The 19,799-nt window shown below is 51.6% G+C and overlaps 1 protein-coding gene across 5 annotated transcripts in view; it reads left to right on the top strand.

Moving 5' to 3' along the window:
* The window catches only part of CGNL1 (cingulin like 1), a 204,184-nt gene extending 188,077 nt beyond the window's left edge, over nt 1–16,107 (top strand). For all 5 annotated transcript variants that reach the window (XM_021094667.1, XM_021094676.1, XM_021094685.1 and 2 more), the window contains 5 exons: nt 9,202–9,285; nt 9,972–10,096; nt 11,060–11,168; nt 11,487–11,650; nt 13,060–16,107. In XM_021094667.1, coding sequence (XP_020950326.1) covers nt 9,202–9,285; nt 9,972–10,096; nt 11,060–11,168; nt 11,487–11,650; nt 13,060–13,195 — 618 coding nt within the window. In that variant the 3' untranslated portion in view covers nt 13,196–16,107. The remainder of the gene's footprint in view (nt 1–9,201; nt 9,286–9,971; nt 10,097–11,059; nt 11,169–11,486; nt 11,651–13,059) is intronic.

Below are 19,799 nucleotides of genomic sequence, written 5' to 3'. Positions count from 1 at the left end.
GTCTGGTGCCTGTTAAAAGTGGAGAAATTGACCATCATGTTCAGACAGATACAGGGATTACTAAAACAGCAATGAAATAAAACAAACCCTTGAAATAAAACGAGGTCTCCTGGTGGAGCTCTTGGGGCCTCTCTTTTGGCCAGTGCTGCCTCCAGGTTTGTCAGGAAGGGTAGAGAAACAGGTCAACCAAATACCTATTTTACTTCTCGTTTAAAGTCAAGGTCAGTCTGAGATGGATTTCTTGCTAAAGGCTCCAGGGAAGGGCTCTGGGTGTAGACAGGTGGACCTTGATTCTGAAACTGTGCAATTCACTTAGCTCAACTTCAAGGGATATATATTCCTGCTGCCTTCGTGCCAGAATCAAAGAAATAGGAAACCTTTATACCTGAGATCTCTTTTTCTCCACCCCCTCAAATGCTGCCCTGTAACACCTCCTTTGCAGGAGATGTCTCCTAAAGAATAGGAAAACAGTGCCTGTAATCTCCAGCCAGATGTGTATCATTGGCTCTGGATGCTTGGCTCACTGTACTGAGTGGGGAAGACACGGGGAATGTTGTTTTGGACCATGGTCTCTCTAAATTAAAAAGTGAAAGGGTACAGTGCTTTTCTGTATTTAATCTCTCCATTCTCACAAGCTCCTCTTCTGAATCCTTGCTTCCTCCAAACAGCTCCATTTTTCTCCTAGTCTTAGTGATAGGGCTTAGGTTAAAAAGCTTAAAAAAAAAAAAAAAAGGTTTTCTGACAATTTTAGCAAATGGCCTACCCCATTTACAGCATCTGAGATCTGGCAAGGACCTCCGGGTTCATTTCCCCAGACTTTTCATGCAGTGGATGAAAGAACCAAGGCCTGAAGTCCCCCTTGTAGCAGCCAGGGTGCTCGGGTGTCTCCCAAGGCAGTGTCCTGTCTAGCAGTGTTTGCACAGCATGGTGGGCGCCGGCTGTGTGCATAGCCCTGGGGTCAGGCTGTGCAGTTAAACAAAGTAGCCTCCATCCTTGAGGTGCCGTGGTTTGTGTGAGAAGCAGAGGCATACCTAAACAGCGGACGAGTCTCAAGGAAGAGCAGCAGGTCCTAAACACCAAGTGAAGGAGTCAGGCCGCTAAGGGGGGGAAGGGTGACTGTGGGAGTTCTCAGGGGCAGGGTGGTCCAGAGCTGGCTTTGAAGAAAGGGTAAGATTTAGACTAAGGAATGGAAAAGGAGTCCTAGATGGAGTGGAAGGAGTGAACAAGGATTGGGAGGTAGGATCTATTTAATATTCTGAGGAGCAGTGAATGGACTCCTGTGTTTCCATAAGATAGAAATAGGAGAGGCGTATTGAGGGTTTTGAAAGGACCATTCTGAAGGTAGTGGGGAGCCATGGAGGTTGTGGAGCAGAAGAGTGAAGCAGAGTTCCAGAATTGGGTGGGAGTAAGAGCAAGAGAAGGTGAGCCTGAATGAAGCCTTAGCTGGGCTATTCCCAGGGACAAAGGACAGATGATACAAAATCATGAAAATCAGGTGTGGCCCTAAAAAAGGCAAAAAAAAAAAAAAAAAAAAAAAAAAAGATACCGGTGGGAGTTCCTGTTGTGGCTTAGCAGTTAGCAAACCCAACTAGCATCCATCAGGAGATGGGTTCAATCCCTGGCCTCGCTCAGTGGGTTAAGGATCCGGCGTTACGGTGAGCCGTGGTATAGGTCACATACACAGCTCGGATCCTCTGTTGCTGTGGCATAGGCTGGCGGCTACAGTTTTGATTGGACCCCTAGCCTTGGAACCTCCATATGCTGTGGACCTAAAAGATAAAAAGACCAAAAAAAAAAAAAAACAGCAACATTGTTTTTAAGTTCCCAGGCCTTCTCAGGCCTTCCTTTTGCATACATGCTCAGGATATTCTTTTTTTTTTTTTCCGGTCTTTTGTCTTTTTAGGGCCCCACCTTCTGCATATAGAAGTTCCCAGGCTAGGAGTCGAATCAGAGCTGTAGCCACCGGCCTACACCACAGCCACAGCAACTTGGGATCTGAGCGTCTGCAACCTACACCACAGCTCACGGCAACGTGCTCAAGATATTCTTGAAGCTGAAGGAAACTTGAATAAAATCATGGGTGCTTTACTGGCTTTTGGTTTGTTTAAATCCAAAGAAATCCTTTTTCCTCTCCTTCCTCCAAAACTGTGTTTGCATTTAGGACAATTTGCATTCTTACTGCGGGATCTCCAGGTGCTAGGCATTGGGCCTGTGTCTTGCATGCTTTCTCTCATTGTTTTTGGGGCTTATGAGGCTACGTGGCCACCCGAGGTGGAGAGGTTTGTAAGAGGTGGAGCCACGGCCTGACTCTGAAACCCACTCCCTTCTATCTGTTTCTATCATCCCATTGTCAAACTGAGGGTGGTCAGGACCCCCAGATGTTTGGGTCTCTGTTCTTAAGGTAGAGCTAATGCCATGGTGTGTCTTAATATGAATGAGGATTAATGTTGCCTAGTCCTCTCCTGATTCTCCTCAGGAGTCCAGGATGCAGATGGCCCAGCTTGGTATTTTAAATGTGTCCCACAGGCTGATGTTCTTGGGCACTGCGTGTGGTTACTAGTGGCTGAGTGCATGCAGTTACCAGGAGAGTTCCGTCTAGATGGAGATGGGTTCTTTTGCCTGGGGAGGCCAAAATAACCCCACCCAGTGGAAAGACCGTTCATGCATCCCAGGCAGCCAGGAGGCTGGAGGAAAAGTACCAGCTCAAGGAGTTCCCATTGTGGCTCAGCGATAACCCAACTAGTATCCATGAGGACACAGGTTCCATCCCTGGCCCTGCTCAGTGGGTTAAGGATCCAGCGTTGCTATGAGCTGTAGGTTGCTGACATGGCTTGAATCCCGAGTTTCTGTGTCTGTGGTGTAGGCCAGCAGCTGCAGCTTCAGTTTGACCCCTAGCCTGGGAACTTCTATATGCTGCAGGTGTGGCCCTAAAAAGACCAAAAAGAAAAAAAAAAGAAAAAGACAAGTACAAACTCAGAAGCTTCGGGTGGCTTCATGTTCTTTCCAGGGCCTGAAGTGAGGTTGCCCTGTTGCCTTTGCAATTGCAGGATAAATCCAAGTGGATAAAGTTGTGGGCTTCTATGGTTACTTTCAGTAACTGCCCCTTAGTGGCCTGCATCATACCTATTCCTCAGTCTGCATGGGGCCAGGGGGAGGATGCAGCTACCAGACTATACACCTGGGCAGTTAGGCTCCTTTGCCGTCAGTGAGTACAAGAGCAGAATGGGATTTCTTTCTATCTTTCTTTCATTTTTTCCCCCCTTTAATTAAAATGATTCTGGTCTCAGAATTGCCCCTTCTTGTAAAGGCTGCTCAAGAACCCATTGTGTACAGTTGGTTAATAATAATTTTTCTTCCTTGTGGTTGAGTATCACTTTTAGTACTAGCCAGAAGTGTGAGCTCACCAACCCTTTTACAGCCCAATGGTAAACACAGGTGATGGGGTTAAATATTGTTGTTAGCAATCACAAATATCTCTGGCTTTTCATTAACCCAGAAGGCAGCTGCTTCTAATCCCGAGAGCTGGCTCAGGTCACCAGTGTCTCTGACATAAAGCCACTGGAATCTAATACAGTTATTTCCGATCATCGTGCTCAGGGTTTAGCATTCTTTCAGTCCAGCTGTGATACACTGTTGCCTTTAGCTCCTGTTCTGGTTTTAATTTGACTGGAAAGTTTTGGTTTGGTCTATTTAATGTAGTTGAAGGGTAAATAGCACATAAAGTGCTAAGCTTATATAAAGAAGTATTTTCCCAACCTCAGATTTAGTTCCCTGGTCCAGAGAAGCCAGAGGCTATTTTCTCTTTCTCTCCCCCTCTCCATCTCCCTCCTGGTCCCCTCCTCTCCCCCGCTTCCCCTCTTCCCCTCTCCTCCTCTCTCCCTCTTTCTCTCTCTCTCTCTCTCTCTCTTTTTTTTTTTTTTTTTTTTTTTTTTTTTTGCCACTGTGGGCACAGGATAAGAAGGATCTCCTTTGGAATATTTGGGCCAATGCTGGGGATGGCTGTATTGAGGAGCATGGCTGAAACACATGTGGTTTATGGTGAAACCTTCCTTGAAGGCATTGTGCATAACACCACATGGTATTCCTTGTGGTGGATTTATTTTAGAATTGAGTGTCAGGCTATTCTTTTAGAAGAATTAAAGGCAGCCTATCACATTTGCCAAAAGCCTTGGTTTCCAAAAGACTGAAGAAAAATTGACTGCTCAGTGACAGTAACTGTGAAGTTTTATGGCCACGCATTTGTTCCTTCCTGTTCTCCACTCTGATTTATTTTACACTTCCACTTTAATAGCCATCTCTGGCGGGGAGGCGGTGGGGTATAAATAATTATTGTTTTGTGTTTCCTTTGGAGAGTCACATTTGCCTGGGGCACGCTGGGGAGGTCTCGAACCCACGGAGGCCTCTGGAATGCTGCTTTCCCGAGGGCCTCTGCAAAGGGGTTGGGGGGGGGGCAGGGTGGAGGGGGGCATTTCCTGGCAGGATCCAGAATTTCCCGGCAGTGGCGCTAAGGAAGCAAGACTTTGGCCAGTGGCTGCTGCTTTACGTTGAGGGGTTTGTCCTGAACCTCAGCCTGGGCCCAGGGCGGAGAACCCCTTGGGTCCTTCAATCCCTCCACAGAACCTCCGCCTCTCGCCTCCTGCTGCTTCCCTTTAGGCTCCGTGGTCTCCCCCGCCCCCGCAATGAGCTCTTGCCTGTCCTGCATTTTGCCCTTCATTGAGGAACCTGGGTCCTACAGGTTTGCAGCCCAAAGCTGCTTCCCCTCTTCCTGAGCCTCCCACCTGGAAAGCAAGGGTGCTGACTTCTGCCCCTGCGAGTTCCAGGAGGATTAATGGGCTCAGACGCAGACACGTAGTTGCTCCGCCCCTGTCACCAGAGGCTCTTGCTTCTTTGTGTTTCCCTCCTCTTTCCTCAGCCTGGAGCACAGCTGTGGGAAGTCACCACCCGGGCCCCCAGACAGCAGGTGCTGTCCAGCTGCGAGGAGACTCTGGCCTCTGCCCTGCCCACCTTTTACTGCCTCTTGCTGGATTTGGACCTCACACCCTGTAACAACTGAATTTCTTTCTCTACAAGCCTCCAGTTTTTCCTTATCCTTTCACTTTGGGGGAAATAATCTCACTTCTCTTCTTTCTCTCTCCCTTCCTGCTCCCTCCCAGGCCTCCGAGCTCCAGGATCCTGCTTCCCCCAGCCTGGCTGGGTCTTCTGTGCTCTAGGTCTCCCAGGGAGAGGTTCTCTCCATGCTGCCCCCCCCCCCCCGGGGTGGGGGGAAGCTGGATCCTGCCTGTCCCTCCCTGGATGGCCTGTCTCCCGTCATACTCCCATCCTGTTACAGTCCATCACCCACTGCGTCTTCCTCTTCTGTGATTCTCGCCCTTGGTCTGGGAACAGTGTGGGCAGATGGCTTGCAAACTCCTCCCTCAAGCTCTGCAGCTGACCGCCTGGAGCCTTGTCTCCCAGTCTCTGCAGTCCGGTTCTGCCTGCCCAGCCTCCCAGACCAAACTCCCCGCATCCGACATGCCTTTTCCTCAGTCCTCCTTCCGCCCACCTTCCTCAGGGCCTCCCTTCTTTTGCTCTGGGGACGGGTCAGCATCCTGGTTTCCTCCCTGCCTCCCCTCATAACGTGGAGCAGGAGGCCTTCCCAGACTCAGTTCCTCCTCCTCCTTCATTCCTTTCTCCTTAGTGAGCTCTTCCATCCTGTGGCTTCACCTGGCATCATGCAGCCTCCACACCTGTGTGTGCAAACACCCCTGGACTCCAGGGTGGGCAGGCATATTTACAGTACCCACCTCATTGGGGGATGGTGGGAGGGAATAACACTCTAAAAAAGCAATGCAGGGCTTCTGTCCTTTCTGTCCTGGTCACAGTACTATTGTGGGCCCCGTGTGACTGCACCCTGTCTATCACTCCACCTGTCCCCTTGGCTCCCCACCTGTGCTGCCTCTCTCTTACTTCCGCCCTGTCTCATCGGCTGCATGTTCTCTTCTGCCCCCTCCCATCTCTTCCTGACTCTGTCCTCCCCCACCCTGTGTTCCTTTATCTGGAGGGTTTCCCTGGCCCTCCAAGTCTGGGTGGGGTGTGACTCCCCCCCGATGTGTTCCACCCCTACTCCCTCCTTCCCTATCTCGGTGACACTGACTGCATGTACCAGGCCAGTTTGTCCCCTACAAGCCTGTGATGAGATCGGATACTGTGTTGGTCTTTTTGTCACGATGTCCAGCCTAGGCTGATGATAGGTATAGTCTGAGGAATGAATGCACCCACCCCATCATTCCAAGACCACCCCTCCCCCCAGCACACAAGCCTGTAAGTTCACAAACACACTCTACCTCTGAGCTTGACAGAGGGGGGTCTTTTCTGGGGACGGTCCTAAAGATCTGGAGGGAAGAGATGGTCACTGTAGCTAAGGATGGAGCAGGGGACTGCAGCTGCCTTCAGGGAGAGCCACACACACAGCACCCCAGGGCGCTTTTGCTGTGTCACAGGCTGCCTTGTTCTAAAATGAGTCTGCATCCCAGAGGTGAGCTGACCAAGGTCATATGCAGAGCCAGGAAGAGAGCGGGGCCCCTGCTGCCAGCCTGTGTAATTGCTTCCCATTGCAGTGAAAGTTTAACTGTGTCCTCAGTGAGGCCTGGCCTCTGCCCAGCAGGCGTGAACAGAACAATTTCCCCCGAGAGGCATGTCGAGGCCCCGTGGCCCAGCTGTGCTGACAACCTCTGTGGGTCACAGCTGCATTCGGAGTGGGGCTGTGAGGCTGCATTCATTACCCCTGGACTTTGTGCTTATAGAGCGTTACAGAAATCATTCCAGGCCCTCTTTGCAGCATGTGATTCTCCAGGCAGGGGGCACAGGAGGAGTTTTAAATGCTCTGCCTGCTGACCCTATGCAAGGCTGGCATTTTTTCCCCTGCTGCGTATAAGGATGCCCCAAGGAGACTGACTGCCTCCCAGGTTTGGTTTTTACGTGACAGCTGTCTTAACCCTAAGTCCATTTGAAGTTTTTTCCACTGAGTTGGTCTAGGGAGCCAGAGCACATGGGGCTGTGAGCTCTGAGTTGGCTTGGCTCCCTCCAGGTACATGGATAACTGCCCTGGACCTCAGTGTCCTCTGCTGTAAAATTCAGAACCCCGGTGCCTTAGAAGCCTGCCGGTCAGAAAGGCAAACTTTATTTTTTATTTTTTGGACACACAGATTCACCCTCACCTGTGGGCAGGGTCCCAGCTTCCTCCTGTGGTGCCAAGGCCTCCATGTACCAGCCGTGACAGTGGCCAGCCTCATTTCTTACCACTCCGTGTCACCCACTCTGGACCAGCCACACCACTCCACTTGTCACCCCGTGCAACACTGTGGTTGGGACAGTGGGAGATGCAAGCCTAGCCTGTTGTGGTGACACCTCTCATTATTCATAGAACTGTCAGCTCTTGCACTTGGGGTGGATGGCAGGGAAGGAATGACCTAATCTTTTACTCAGGGGAGCTTGTATAGCCTGTGAAAATCCAGGCCAAGAACAGATAAGGTGAGAGTGTTACAGGTCTCCCCAGGCCTCAAGGGACTGCTATGTGCACACCTCTTAGCTATGTTGGTCGCTGACCTTAAGGAGCAGGCAGCTTGATTTTCCTGGTTCTCTGGGTGTCTTCAGGGCGCCCTCTATTGGACGGTTCTGGAAACAGCATCTGGGGCCTCTGCCTTTGAAGTTCCTTTCACCTGTGCTAAAGGGGATGGGAGATGGAGATGCTGACAGGCAGGTGATGGGATCTCTTTCCAGATGCTGCCCAGCCAGGCTCATTTCCTATTACTATAGAAGAAATCCACAGTAGCACTTGGCCTTTGCCAGGACACCTGGAGCATTCTTGCTGACTTCTGTTTCTGGCATAAGAAGGGAGAGATCTAGTAGCATCTGAGATATGCTGACTGCGGAAGCCTTCTCTGAAGCTTGAACTTGAATGCAGCAGTCAGGAACTCAGGGAAATCTCAGCCCCTCTGTTGTTAGTTGTGTAGCTCTCCAGCAGGTTGAGTGACTGACTTGTCCCAGTTTGCCCGGGACTCCTGCAGATTGAGCAGAAATCCTATGTCCCAAGTCCATCCTTGGTCTTGGGCAATCTGGGAGGGCTGGTCACCATCCAGGGTGATTAGATTCTCGGAGCTGTGATGTCCTCAGCAGAGATGATATTACCTACGTCATCGTTGTCGCCGTGGGGTTGTTGTGGGGCTGTCGTGGGATACTGCCTATGAAATGCTGTGCAGGTGTTCAGTTCTCTAGGGCTTCATCCCAGAGCACTGTAAAGTAGATGGCCTAGAACAGCTAAGATGTATTGTCTCAGGCTCTGGAGGCCAAAACTCTGAATTCAAAGCATTGGCAGGGCCATTCATCCTCCAGTCCTGTGCAAGAATCCTTCCTTCCTTCTTCCTGCTTCTGGCAGTTTGCTGGCAATCTTGGTATTCCTTGACTTGGAGCTGCCTCCATCCAATCCTCTGTCTTCACGTGGCATTCTCCCTGTGTCTCTGTCTTGCCTCTGTCCGTGTCTGTCTGCATCAAAATGTCCCCTTTTGGAGTTCCTGTTGTAGCTCAGTGAGTTAAGAACCTGACTAGTATCTGTGAGGATGCAGCTTTGATCCCTGGCCTCGCTCAGTGGGTCGGGATCCTGCGTTGCTCTGAGCTGTGGTGTGGGTCACGAATGTGGCTTGGATCTGGCATTGCTGTGGCTGTGGTGTAGGCCATCAGCTGCAGCTCTGATTCGACCCCTAGCCTGGGAACCTCCATATGCTACAGGTGTGGCCCTAACCCTAAAAAGAAAGAAAGAAGGAAAGAAACTAACTTCTTCCTTTTTACAAGGACATCGGTCATATTGGGCTAGAGCCCACTCTAATGACATCAGTTTAACTTGATTGCCTCTATCAAGAGCCTGTTTCCAAATAAGGTGATGTCTGAGGTTCTCATGGTTAGGACTTTAGTGTATCTTTCTAGGGGGACATGATTCAACCCATCATGACAGGGTTAGCTATGAGTTATTGTTATTTGTATTATTATCCATGCAATCATTGAGAAGTCAAGAGTAAGAAACAGCTTCTATTTAAGAGAAGGCAGGAAGCCCCGGTCAGGAAGAGGAGCTGACTTGGAGGTTGGAATTCAGTACCTGGGAAGCATTTCAGCACAAAGGCTCCAGGAACAACCTCTCTAACCTCTGGGCTTTGGCTCTGTTTGGTGTAGATGGAGCAGATGCGGAACGAGCTGCTTCAGGAGAGAGCTGCGCGTCAGGACTTGGAATGTGACAAGATTTCCCTGGAGAGACAGGTGAGGGCAGCTGAACCAACCCCTCCATTGGCCCTTCCTTGTGGCTTTGGACTGGAGCCCCTTGGTTGAGTCTTCTTGGCACAGCACTCCATGAAATCCCCTCAGGGGAAGATGTGTTTCTGAGGCCTTTTCCAGAACAGGTATTCCCAGTGTCAGATGTGCTTGGAGGTTTAGCAGCTGGGGAGAAGTGGAATTATAGTGCTGTGTTTAAGATCTAAGAGGGCTCAAGTCCAATGAGAAGAGAATAATAAAAGACCAGCATCCTCAAATGCAGGTGTTGCTAACAGATCCTACTTGAATCACTCTTTCACATGCTATTCATATAAGTCCTTCAATGGGCAGGTGATATTACTGAAGGAGCCTGATTCTCCCGTCCCACCCCAATAGGGTTATAAAAAGCCAAGGCCATGCTTGTTTGTCTGACATGCAGACTTCTTAGGACATACCAAAGCTTTCACTTAGGCCCATTGGGGTGTGTGATAGAACCTCTTCTTTTGGCCTGTCAGGACTGGAGTGCAAAGCTTTGCCCAGAAAACATCCCCAGGTCTCCTGGGGCCACATATCTTAATGTGGAAACTAGGCTTATCACAGTCACTGACCAAACATCCACCCACCTGGGGCTCTGCTCCTGCTCTGCACAGAGTGTGGCAGACACAGCACCTCACAGTCTCCCTGTCTTATTCCAGACCAAGGACTTAAAAAGCCGGATTATCCACCTAGAAGGTTCCTACAGGTCCAGCAAAGAGGGGCTGGTGGTGCAGATGGAGGCCAGGATTGCAGAGCTGGAGGACCGTCTGGAGAGCGAGGAGAGGTGAGCCCAGCCCAGCCATGGTGCAGGGGCCCTGGTGGGCAGCGGGCATTGCATTACAGAGTGTTTTGCTCTTGTGCTTCTTCCTGTCCTCCTAAGCCTGTTGAGGAAGGCAGAGCAAGTATAGCCTTGCTGAAAAATTGTTCCCATTTTAGAGGTAGGGGAACGGAGACCCACCAAAGTAAGTGACTTGAGGAAGGTAGCTTGGCTGAAATATTGATGTAGCAAGGCTGAAACTTAAGATTCACCCTCCACCCTAACTGCTTAGTTCATAGCTGCTCCTTTCCCCACCTTCAGTAGGACAGGTGGCCTCTTAAGCTACTGAGTTGGAGCTGGAATGGAGGAAAGGGGGCTGATGTGCCCTGGGAACCAGGTGTCTTCAGCAGAGGCCAAGTGGCCATCTGTTAGAGATGGGCGTGTGGCTGTGAGGGACAGAGGATCAGATGACCGCCCCCTTTCTGCACCGTGATTCCCTGTAGCTAGCACTCAGCCCGCAGCCCCAGGGCCAGCACCAGGTTGCACTTGGCCAGCCTCAGGTCTTACGGCCCTTCACCTTCCTGGTGGCGGTGTGGGTGTTTGGTGCGTGCCTAGAGCACTGTACATTATCCATTTTCAGTAGGACTTTAGGACTGAGCCAGAGCAGCCTAGCGTCAGCCCCAAACATTAACAGTCTGGCAGCCTGTGACCCTCTGCCTTACCAAGTAAAGCAGTGGGATGGGGGCGCTCAGGGCAGGCCCCAGCTCAGCCCCTGTCTGGCTCTCTGGGCTCAGGCACAGCCATGCCCCTTCTCAGAGCCCTGTGTCCTCATCTGTCCAGTGGGCAGTGCTTCCCTCCTGTTTGGGTGTGAGTCTCTCTGACTCTAAGCCTGAGTAGACCAGGCAGGTGTGGGCTGGGCCTCCTGGGGTAAGGGTGCTGGGGGGCACTGAGGTGAGAGGGTCCTCTGTTCTGCTTCCCTTGCCCTTGCAGGGACCGGGCCAGCCTCCAGCTCAGCAACCGCCGGCTGGAGCGGAAGGTGAAGGAGCTGGTAATGCAGGTGGATGATGAGCACCTGTCACTGACAGATCAGAAGGACCAGGTGTGGGCCCCTCTGCGAGTTCATTCCCAGCTGAGATTGAACGTTGCGGGCTGGGGGCGTGGGTGGGCAGTGAGGTTGCAGTGGACCGAGTCCTCCCTTTACTCCCCACCCCTTCTGTCATGGAATGGCGCCTTTGGAGTCCACTCAGTAGGGGGTTTCTGCAAACTTCAATCCTGAACTTGGCTTTTGAAAAGCAGACATGTCTTTCTTAGTCTTCTGTCCCCTTTGCTATGTCTTGGTTGCCTGGATGGACCGCTGGTCTCTCCATGCTGGGCCAGGTGACCTGCCAGCTCACAGCCTGCTTTCTCTCCCCTGCAGCTGAGCTTGCGCTTGAAGGCAATGAAGCGCCAGGTGGAGGAGGCTGAGGAGGAAATCGACAGGCTGGAAAGTTCTAAAAAGAAGCTGCAGAGGGAGCTGGAGGAGCAGATGGACGTGAATGAGCAGCTGCAGGGGCAGCTCAATTCCATGAAGAAGGACTTAAGGTGGGCAAGTGTGGTGACCCCACAGGGACCGTGATGCCCATGGCATTTGAGGAGGGTGCAGTGCTTTCAGGGCACTCCCACTCCTTATGTCTCATGCTGATCCCTTGTCACCATTTGGGGTCATCCCATCCTAGAGAAGAGAGTGGCGCTGTCTACTCCACTTGCCCCACATGCTCAAAAGAATGTCACGTGTGTCATCCTCCTACCATTGCTCCAGTGTCAGCAGGGCAGGTATTATCCGTGTCTCTAGAAGGGGAAACTGAGGCTCGGAGCAGGTACGAGTGGCTCCCACCACCATGGGGGGAGCAGCTCCTAGGCCAGCCCCTAGTACTCCTGGGTTAGGGAGAAATGAGGTGAAGTTCTGTTTCATGTTCTCTGGAGCACCAGCATATCCCAGACCTGGTTTCCAGAGAGAGCTGCTCTTTCAAGCTTCCCAGCCATGGACCTGAGGATGGAGGATTAGGTGGGGGTTGTTTTTCCTGCCTCAGGACCACTGCCTGGGTCTTTGCAATGAAGGCGTGAGTTTAAGTTCATGCCTCATTCATAGAACTGGGCCTTTCTTCGAGGCTGACTGTGACCTAGGGCTTTTTGCTGGCTGCCAAGGTAGTTTTTTTAGAAATGTGTAAAAGACTGGAGCCTGTTGAGAATCATATAAACAGAGCCTGTCGAGAACCTAGCTCCTGGCTGGCATTAAGGGGAAACATTTAAAGAGCACCAAAAATCTCAATAATTGGGAGTTCCATTTTTGGCTCAGTGGTTAACAAACCCAACTAGGATCCATGAGGACACGGGTTCGATCCCTGGCCTCCCTTGGTGGGTTGGGGATCTGGCCTGGCCATGAGCTATGGTGTGGGTCGCAGACATGGTGCTGATCCTGAGTTTCTGTGGCTGTGGTGTGGGCTGGCAGCTGTAGCTCCAATTCGACCCCTGGCCTGAGAACCTCCATATGTGGCTCTAAAAAGCAGGTGTGGCCCTAAAAAGCAAAAAAAAAAAAAAAAAAAAAAAAAACCCTCAGTAATCAAGATGGAGAATTTATACTACATGCAATACTAATGCAAATGACCCATGATGAACAAGACGATAAAGTTTTTAGTTAAGATGGGATTTATAGCGGCACCCTGCTGAGCCACTTGGGAAGCAAAAGGAAAAATGAGTACTGCTGATTTTGGTCCAGCCCTGCCCAGCCCACCTTATCTGTAGCCTACCCTGTCTATAGCAGCTTCCCATGCTAACAGGTGAGCAGTTTGCTCCCTGTTGCTGTAGGAACTGTCAGGGGCAGACCAGTCAAGTTCACAGGCTTATATGCCACTCACTGGGGTGGAGAGACAGGAACCTCCAACCCCTTCAGCTGCAGATCAGAGGTGAGCCCCAGTCCAGGACCAGGAAACATGTCCGCTGTTGTTCCGCAGACTTAAGAAGCTGCCAAGCAAAGTGCTGGATGACGTGGACGATGATGACGACCTCAGCACAGACGGGGGCAGCCTCTACGAGGCACCGCTGAGCTACACTTACCCCAAGGACAGCACTCTTGCCAGCCAGATCTGAGCCCACTTCCTGGATCCACAGCGGGAGGCCGGAAAGGAGCCCTGTCACCTCCTCTCACAGAGCAGGCAATTCCTTCCTCCCCTTGCATCGTGGCCTCCTCTCTGTGGCAGCACAGCTCTGGTAGCTTAGACTTAGCCATTGCAGTGTATGCGCTGAGCCGCCTGCGGCCTGGGAGCCATCCCCCGGCAGCCTGGTAGAGGGTGCTCCTGTCCTGCCCAGCTGTCCACCAGCACCATTGGCGCTGCTGCTCATCCCCCCGCCGCCCTCCCCCTGTTGAGAAAAAGGGTCCAAATCTAGTTCCTTTTTAACAGCCATTGTGCGGGGGAGGGGGGAATGGTGTATAGGCTGTACATATTTTAAATCAGACCTTCTCATGGACTGCTGCTGTTCCATTTGGGAATGTTCCAAAGGCTTCTTGGGGTAGCTTGTTTGTAAAGTTCGCACATCTCTACTGAGTATTATTTTTCAAAATATGAAGTTATACTAGATTTTTAAGTATTGCAGAGCAGAGGCAAGAGGAAGAGGGAGATGCTAGACTAAAGGCCCCTCAGGATATCAGAGTTGGAAAAAAGGAATCCTTGTGGTGATAAGGAAGAGTTAATCCCGAGAAGAGAAATTCAAGTGGTCTTTGTCCCAGCTTGCTGATGAAGAGAGGGAAAGTTGTCAGAGATCACTTGAACCTGCGGCCTTGGTGGCTTATTTCACTTAGATTTTTGGTAAAGTATCTAAGCTACACTGAGACCAATTCCAGTCACCAGTTGCGATTTCTTTTACACCAGTGGTGTTGGGAGACATGCATGTAGGGGTTTTGACAGAGGATGTGTTTTTTGGGAGGATGGCACCCTCCCGTCAGGTGTTACTGGTCCCTTCCTCCTGCCCCCCGCCCCCAGCAGGCCTCTGAACTGTGCCCTCTCAGCCCCTGGATGGGGTGCTTGCTGGGTGGGAAATGGGAGGGTTTGGGGACAAGGTTCATGGACTTGGGCTTGAGGAAGAGGCGGGTCCGCATGATAAGGTCGTGGGAACTGGAAGAGAGGAGATGGGATAAGCATGTGGGTGTGGGTGTGGGTGGATGAGGGAGGCGGAAGAGAAGTTCTCGAAAGCTGGGGAAGGTGTGGACAGGAGGGGGAGGAGCAGGATCTCAGGTGTATGTCGGAAAGGGGAAGGGAGAAGTACAAGACAGAGGCATGTCTGTACCAACTGGAAGAATCCTTTCTACTTCCCCAGACAGGGGACAGTGGGTGGGACCGGGCAGGAAGTGACTGGGACTGGGTGATATCCGGGCAAGGCCCCGCCCCCGGGATGGCATTTCAGGAGGGCATTGGGAGGATGCAGGGTATCCTGGCACATCCAGCCTTCCTGGTGTCCCTGTCACTGTAAGGGTCCCCAGGCAGGTCCAGAGGCCAGGTCTGGTCACCTGGACGAGGGTGTGCAGTGGGCAGTTGAGAGGGCTCACCATGGCCCAGGAGAGAGAGAACCCTGTGAGCCGAGTGTGTGTGTCCAGCAGCCTCAGCAGGGTCCCCATACATCCTGGTAGATGAGAGGCCTGTGACCCAAGTGCTCTGTGACAGCTGTCATGGGGAGTGGGGAATCTCAGCGCCCTGCTTCACCAGGTCACAGAGCCTACCCAGCAGGTTCAGGGTGAAGAGGCCCATTTAAGGGTGGGTGTCATCGCCCCCTGTGGGGGAGGCATCTGAGCCAGGCCCTTCTCTCCCTCCGCTGGGTGGAGGGCTTCTTGCCTCTGCGTACTTCCTTGGACTGTGGAGATTCCTCCCTTTAGCCATTCATTCATTTAGCAAGTATTTATTGGACCTTCGACGATGTCCCAGTCTTTGGCACTGGGAACACAGCCGTGAATAAAGTGGATCAAAGTCCCTCCCTTCCTGGAGCACTGTTGGGGGCAACCATGTGATAGACAACAGTCCCACAGACGGATGTAGAGGCTGAGCCCCTCCGGACCCAGCCCTGGAGCCCCTCTGTCCTCTCGGGGACACGGCGAGCCTCACTGGAACTCCCAGGGGTTCTCTGACCCTCATAGGTTCTTGAGTTCGCCACTACTTCCACCACCGTGAGATATTTGCCAAGATGCCCGCCTAGCCATGCCTCTGCTGGCTCAGAACTGTGGATCCGAGAGGGGAAAGCAGGTGCCCAACAACTTTGGAGTGAGGAAGAGTCTGTCTGGGTTGATGAGAAGTTCACTGCCTCTCGTTCTGGCTGATTGCTTCTGGTAGCCATGAAGCAAGCTGCAAGAAACAAACTGCCACTACAGAGGGAACGGCGCTCATCGTTCAGAAGACCTGCATCCTTGCCCTAAAGCCGTTGTTTCACATGTTAGCAAATGCACCCTCTTTTGTGGTAACGGCGCTGGTGGTGAGCTGGATGCATGTAGTGTAATGGGGCGGGAGGAACAGTGGACTGGGAGTTAAGAGACATTTTCCCAGCTCATCTTACCCCAGGACCTTGAGAGGCATGCCCTCCGAGTAGCAGATTATATGGAATGATTCAAGACCAGGGCCCATGGTCCTTGCCAGCTCTGACAATCTGTCCTTCTTTGATTTTATTATGTACACATATTTTTTTTCTGTTTATTGTTTTAAGAACTAACCCTACTTGAGAGTATTTTCTTTAGCTAGCTTAAAAAGAAAAAAAAAAAGTACTTTATTTAATAAACAAGTATACGGCCAAATGCAGTGCTTTGGAGACAATCATCATAATAGCTTTGTAATTTTTTTTCTGAATGTCATCTGACAGCGCCAATAGGCTTATTCTGTTGGGTTTGTGCTTTCAAGTATGGTTTGATTGCCTTGGTTTGTCATGGGGGAGAGACATTGTTGGGCAGCTACCTCCGTGTAAGTGAACTCTGGAGAAAGCGAGCTTGCCTTTCAATAAACTTGATCACCCAACAGGAATCTCAACTCTCGTGTTATTTTGACTCCTTTGTTTTCTCCAGAGTTTGGCTCAGTGTCTGCCAAGAAGCAGTCCAGGTCAGTGGCTGGATGCTGCTCGAGGAAGGGGAACTTGGGGCATCCAGCTGGACCCGTTTGCGAAATGGGCAGGTGGGGAGGGGGTCAGTGGTGAACACTGGATGGTTGTGATGTTCTGAGAAACCCAAACTGCCCATTTCCAGAAAATGCCAGGAGGGGGAGTGTGTTGATAACAGAATACATAGGCACTCCCTGTTTCTTCCTTGTTCCTAAACTGAGATGGATTCTCCTGCAATCATGGTTGGCTTATCATCTCACTCGATCTCCAGTGGGTACCATGGCCTCCCCTCTATAGGATAAAAAAGTCGCTTCTGCATGGAAGGGGACCTACGCTGCTCATCCTCTGTCCTCAGAGCCGTTCTCTGTCCTGTCCTCTGGCGGCTGATCCCTACAGGCCCTGGGTTCCCTCCAGGTTGGATGACCGCTCTGGTCGGGGTCAGCTGGTGGGAGCAGGTGGAGGTCAGCATTTTCCTGCTGTCACTCTCTTGTTTGTGCAGCATTTCTGGCTGTGGTGCCTGTCGAGGGGCTCCCTCATGACCCACAGGACTTGAGTGACCATACCTCCTCCTTGAGCCTCCAGTGGTAAAGGCGGTCGGACTGCCTGCAGCTGTTTCTCTTCGCTCCTCGGCAGACCTAGTGGGTTCCCCCAACACTGCTGCTCTCCAGGGCATTTTTTCATTAAGCCTTGGCACTACAGCAGGTGGCGGCTGCTTCCTGCCCAGAGCTCTGCCCTCTGCCCCCTCAACGCCTCCAGTGATGTCATTATCCCACCAAACCTGCTGCCCAGAAGCCCTTGACCCACTTTATTCTGACAAAACAGAGCATATCAAATATAAATGACATCTTCTAGCTGTTTTGTTTTTCTTTTTAGGGCCTCATCTGCAGCGTATGGAAGTTCCCAGGCCAGAGGTCAAATCAGAGTTACAGCTGCTGCCCTGCACCACAGCCATAGCCACAGCAATGCCAGATCCGAGCCACGAATGCGACCTACACCACAGCTCATGGCAACACCAGATCCATAACCCACTGAGCGAGGCCAGGGGATCGAACCTGCATCCTCATGGATACTAGTTGGGTTCGTTACCGTTGAGCCACAATGGGAACTCCCAAGATTTTCTAGGTTTAATAAGTCCTCAAAGCCTTTGCATAAATTCTGTTTGCCTTTTTTTGTTGTTTTTGGTTTACGGTCAAGATCAGTGGGGTATACATTTTTTATGTGGAAGTAAAAGGCACACATTTGGTATTAGTTGTGTTTGAAACTGTTAAGCCTGTTTCTTTGACCTCTGCCGGGGTCCTTGCGGTGGGAGTAAGAGGTCTTGAGAGGTGATCTCTCCCCCAAACCTCTGGGAGGAGGAAGAAGTCCTTCCCCCATATTCTCTGCATTCCTATTGCCCTGATCCTGTCTTTGTAGGAAGACGGTCACGAGCCAGAAAGTTTTCTGTTGTAAACTTTCAAATTATAGGGGAAAATGACTCGACAGCAAGTTCCTATCAGCGGCTTAACTGCCCCAAATCCAGAAATGCCAGGCTTTGCCGAGGGATCAGCCAGACTTGGTCACGCCCCCAGCCCTGTGCTGAAATCCTCATGGACACTCAGGTGTGTGACCTGAGGCGCTGCCTGTCTCCATCAGCAAGGCAGGATTTGCGTGAGTGCCCCATGCTGGGTTTGTTAAAGCTGGGAAGGCTCCTTCCGGGAGACAGTCAGCAGTAGCACCTGTTCTGTGGGGGCAGGTTTGTGAGTTTCCTACCCCGGGGAATGTCGCTTGGTTTTACAACGTGTTGTCAACCATGCCTCCTGGATGGGGAACATGATTCCAGAGGTTTTCTGGGTAAACACAAACAATTTTAAGAGAAAGGGGGAAATGCAGGCAGGAGAGGAACCTGAGGCTTGGGGAAGCTAGGCGTTTTGCGATGGGTCACATCCGAGCTAAGTAGTCAGCTCAAGGGCAGGTCTGCCAGTGTTGGCCAGGTGCTGCGGCAGATCCAAGGTATGAGGCACAGTTTGGGACCTTTGTAATCTTAAAGTGTGATTACAGAATTGATGATTAAACTACCTGGAAATTAGATACAAACACTAAGTCCTTTGTATACTTAAACACACCGGATTTGTCTGTCCTGTCTTAGCCTCTGCTCGCCCTCTGTCTAGTCAGTGCCGCCCGTCTTCCCTGCTTTTCCGCTCACAGTTCAGCAGCTTGGTGTTCTGACTACTTGCCTGCTGTGTGCTGGGCATTGTTCTAAACTCCCAGGTGTATTAACTTACTTTGTCCTTCTGGCCAACCCCCCCCACCATGTGCTATTGTGACAGGTGAGGCAGCCTAGGCAGATTGAGTTCCTAACTTCCCCAGGGCACGTGGCAGTGGTAGAAGACGCAGGGTTGGAGTCGGTCTGGAGCTTGCCCTCTGAGCCAGGAAGCTCTGCTGCCTCCCACCCTCACCCACCATCCTGGAGGGTCTCCCATTCGATCTTGTGCTATGGTCTCCTGAGCCTTCCTCTTTCAGCTCTCCCCTGCGACGCAGAAGCCTGCCCTCTGCTTCCACTCTGAGCACTGCAGGAAAAGGCACACGGAAATCAGAGTCACCCTCTGAGCCACAGACTGATGGATGAGGCTGGGCACAGTTAACCTAGCTGTCTCAGGGATGCCCTCAGCTGCTGTCATCTTTGGATTTGTCATTTTGCCATCGATGCTCCCTAGCGCCGTGCTAACTTGCCTTGTCTGGGCCTGATCTGGGGCGGGTGGTCATCAGGCCTCCCCACCATCTCCCAGTATCGAAGGTGGCCTTGGGCCAACATCAGCCAGTCTGAGGGAACATTTACCATCCCAGCCCCCAGACTTTTTGGAGCCAGAGACGTCTTCTGAACAGCGTATAACAACGTTCATCGTCCTTGCGTCTCACAGCTTTCATCACTGCACTTGCAACCTGAAATCAGCAGGTCACTCTATGGAACTCTATCCACTGATAAAACTGCTCACCCCAGAGCAGCACATTGAAGAATATGGGGTGCTTGGCGGTGGAGTCTGGAAACCCTTGCCAGCCCTCTGGAGGAGGTGGCATGGACTGTGCTGAGCTGGGTGGGCCTGGGCTCTGGACTCCTGCAAGTGGGCAGGATCTGACCTGTGTTCGGGGAGGGAGAAAATAGGTGGGTGCAGCCAGCTTCTGGTCTGAGAACTGTGTGTAGGTCACCCTGAGAGAAGGGGACCCATCTGCCCAGCCAGTCCCAGAAGTGGTAGGACTCCAGCTGTGGCGGCCAGACTCCCTGCCTCCTTACCTTGGCATGCGAGCTGCGGCGGGGCTCATGTGTGCTGGTCGAGAAGTGATAGGCACCCACCTCCCCATCCACACAACAGACAGAGGGGACCCACCCAGGGACTGTACAAAGACCAATCTGTTTTGCCCTGTGGAATGACCTTATTTGCGGGCAATGGGAATGATTCTTTAACATCTAAAATCCCTCTACAGGGTAGAAGCTGCACTTGGGCAGACTCCCATGGGCCAGGAATGTTTACCTGTTTAATCTGTAGCCTGCAAGGTGGGTGGTGTTGCCCCCTTTCACCTGTTAGGGAACATGTGCAGAAAGAGAAATCAGTTGTCCAAAGTCACCAATTAGTAGCAGGCTGGGGTGAAG

The sequence above is a fragment of the Sus scrofa genome, chromosome 1 (assembly GCF_000003025.6).
Source record: "Sus scrofa isolate TJ Tabasco breed Duroc chromosome 1, Sscrofa11.1, whole genome shotgun sequence".
Lineage (NCBI taxonomy): Eukaryota > Metazoa > Chordata > Mammalia > Artiodactyla > Suidae > Sus > Sus scrofa.
This window is presented reverse-complemented; position numbering and strand designations above follow the sequence as displayed.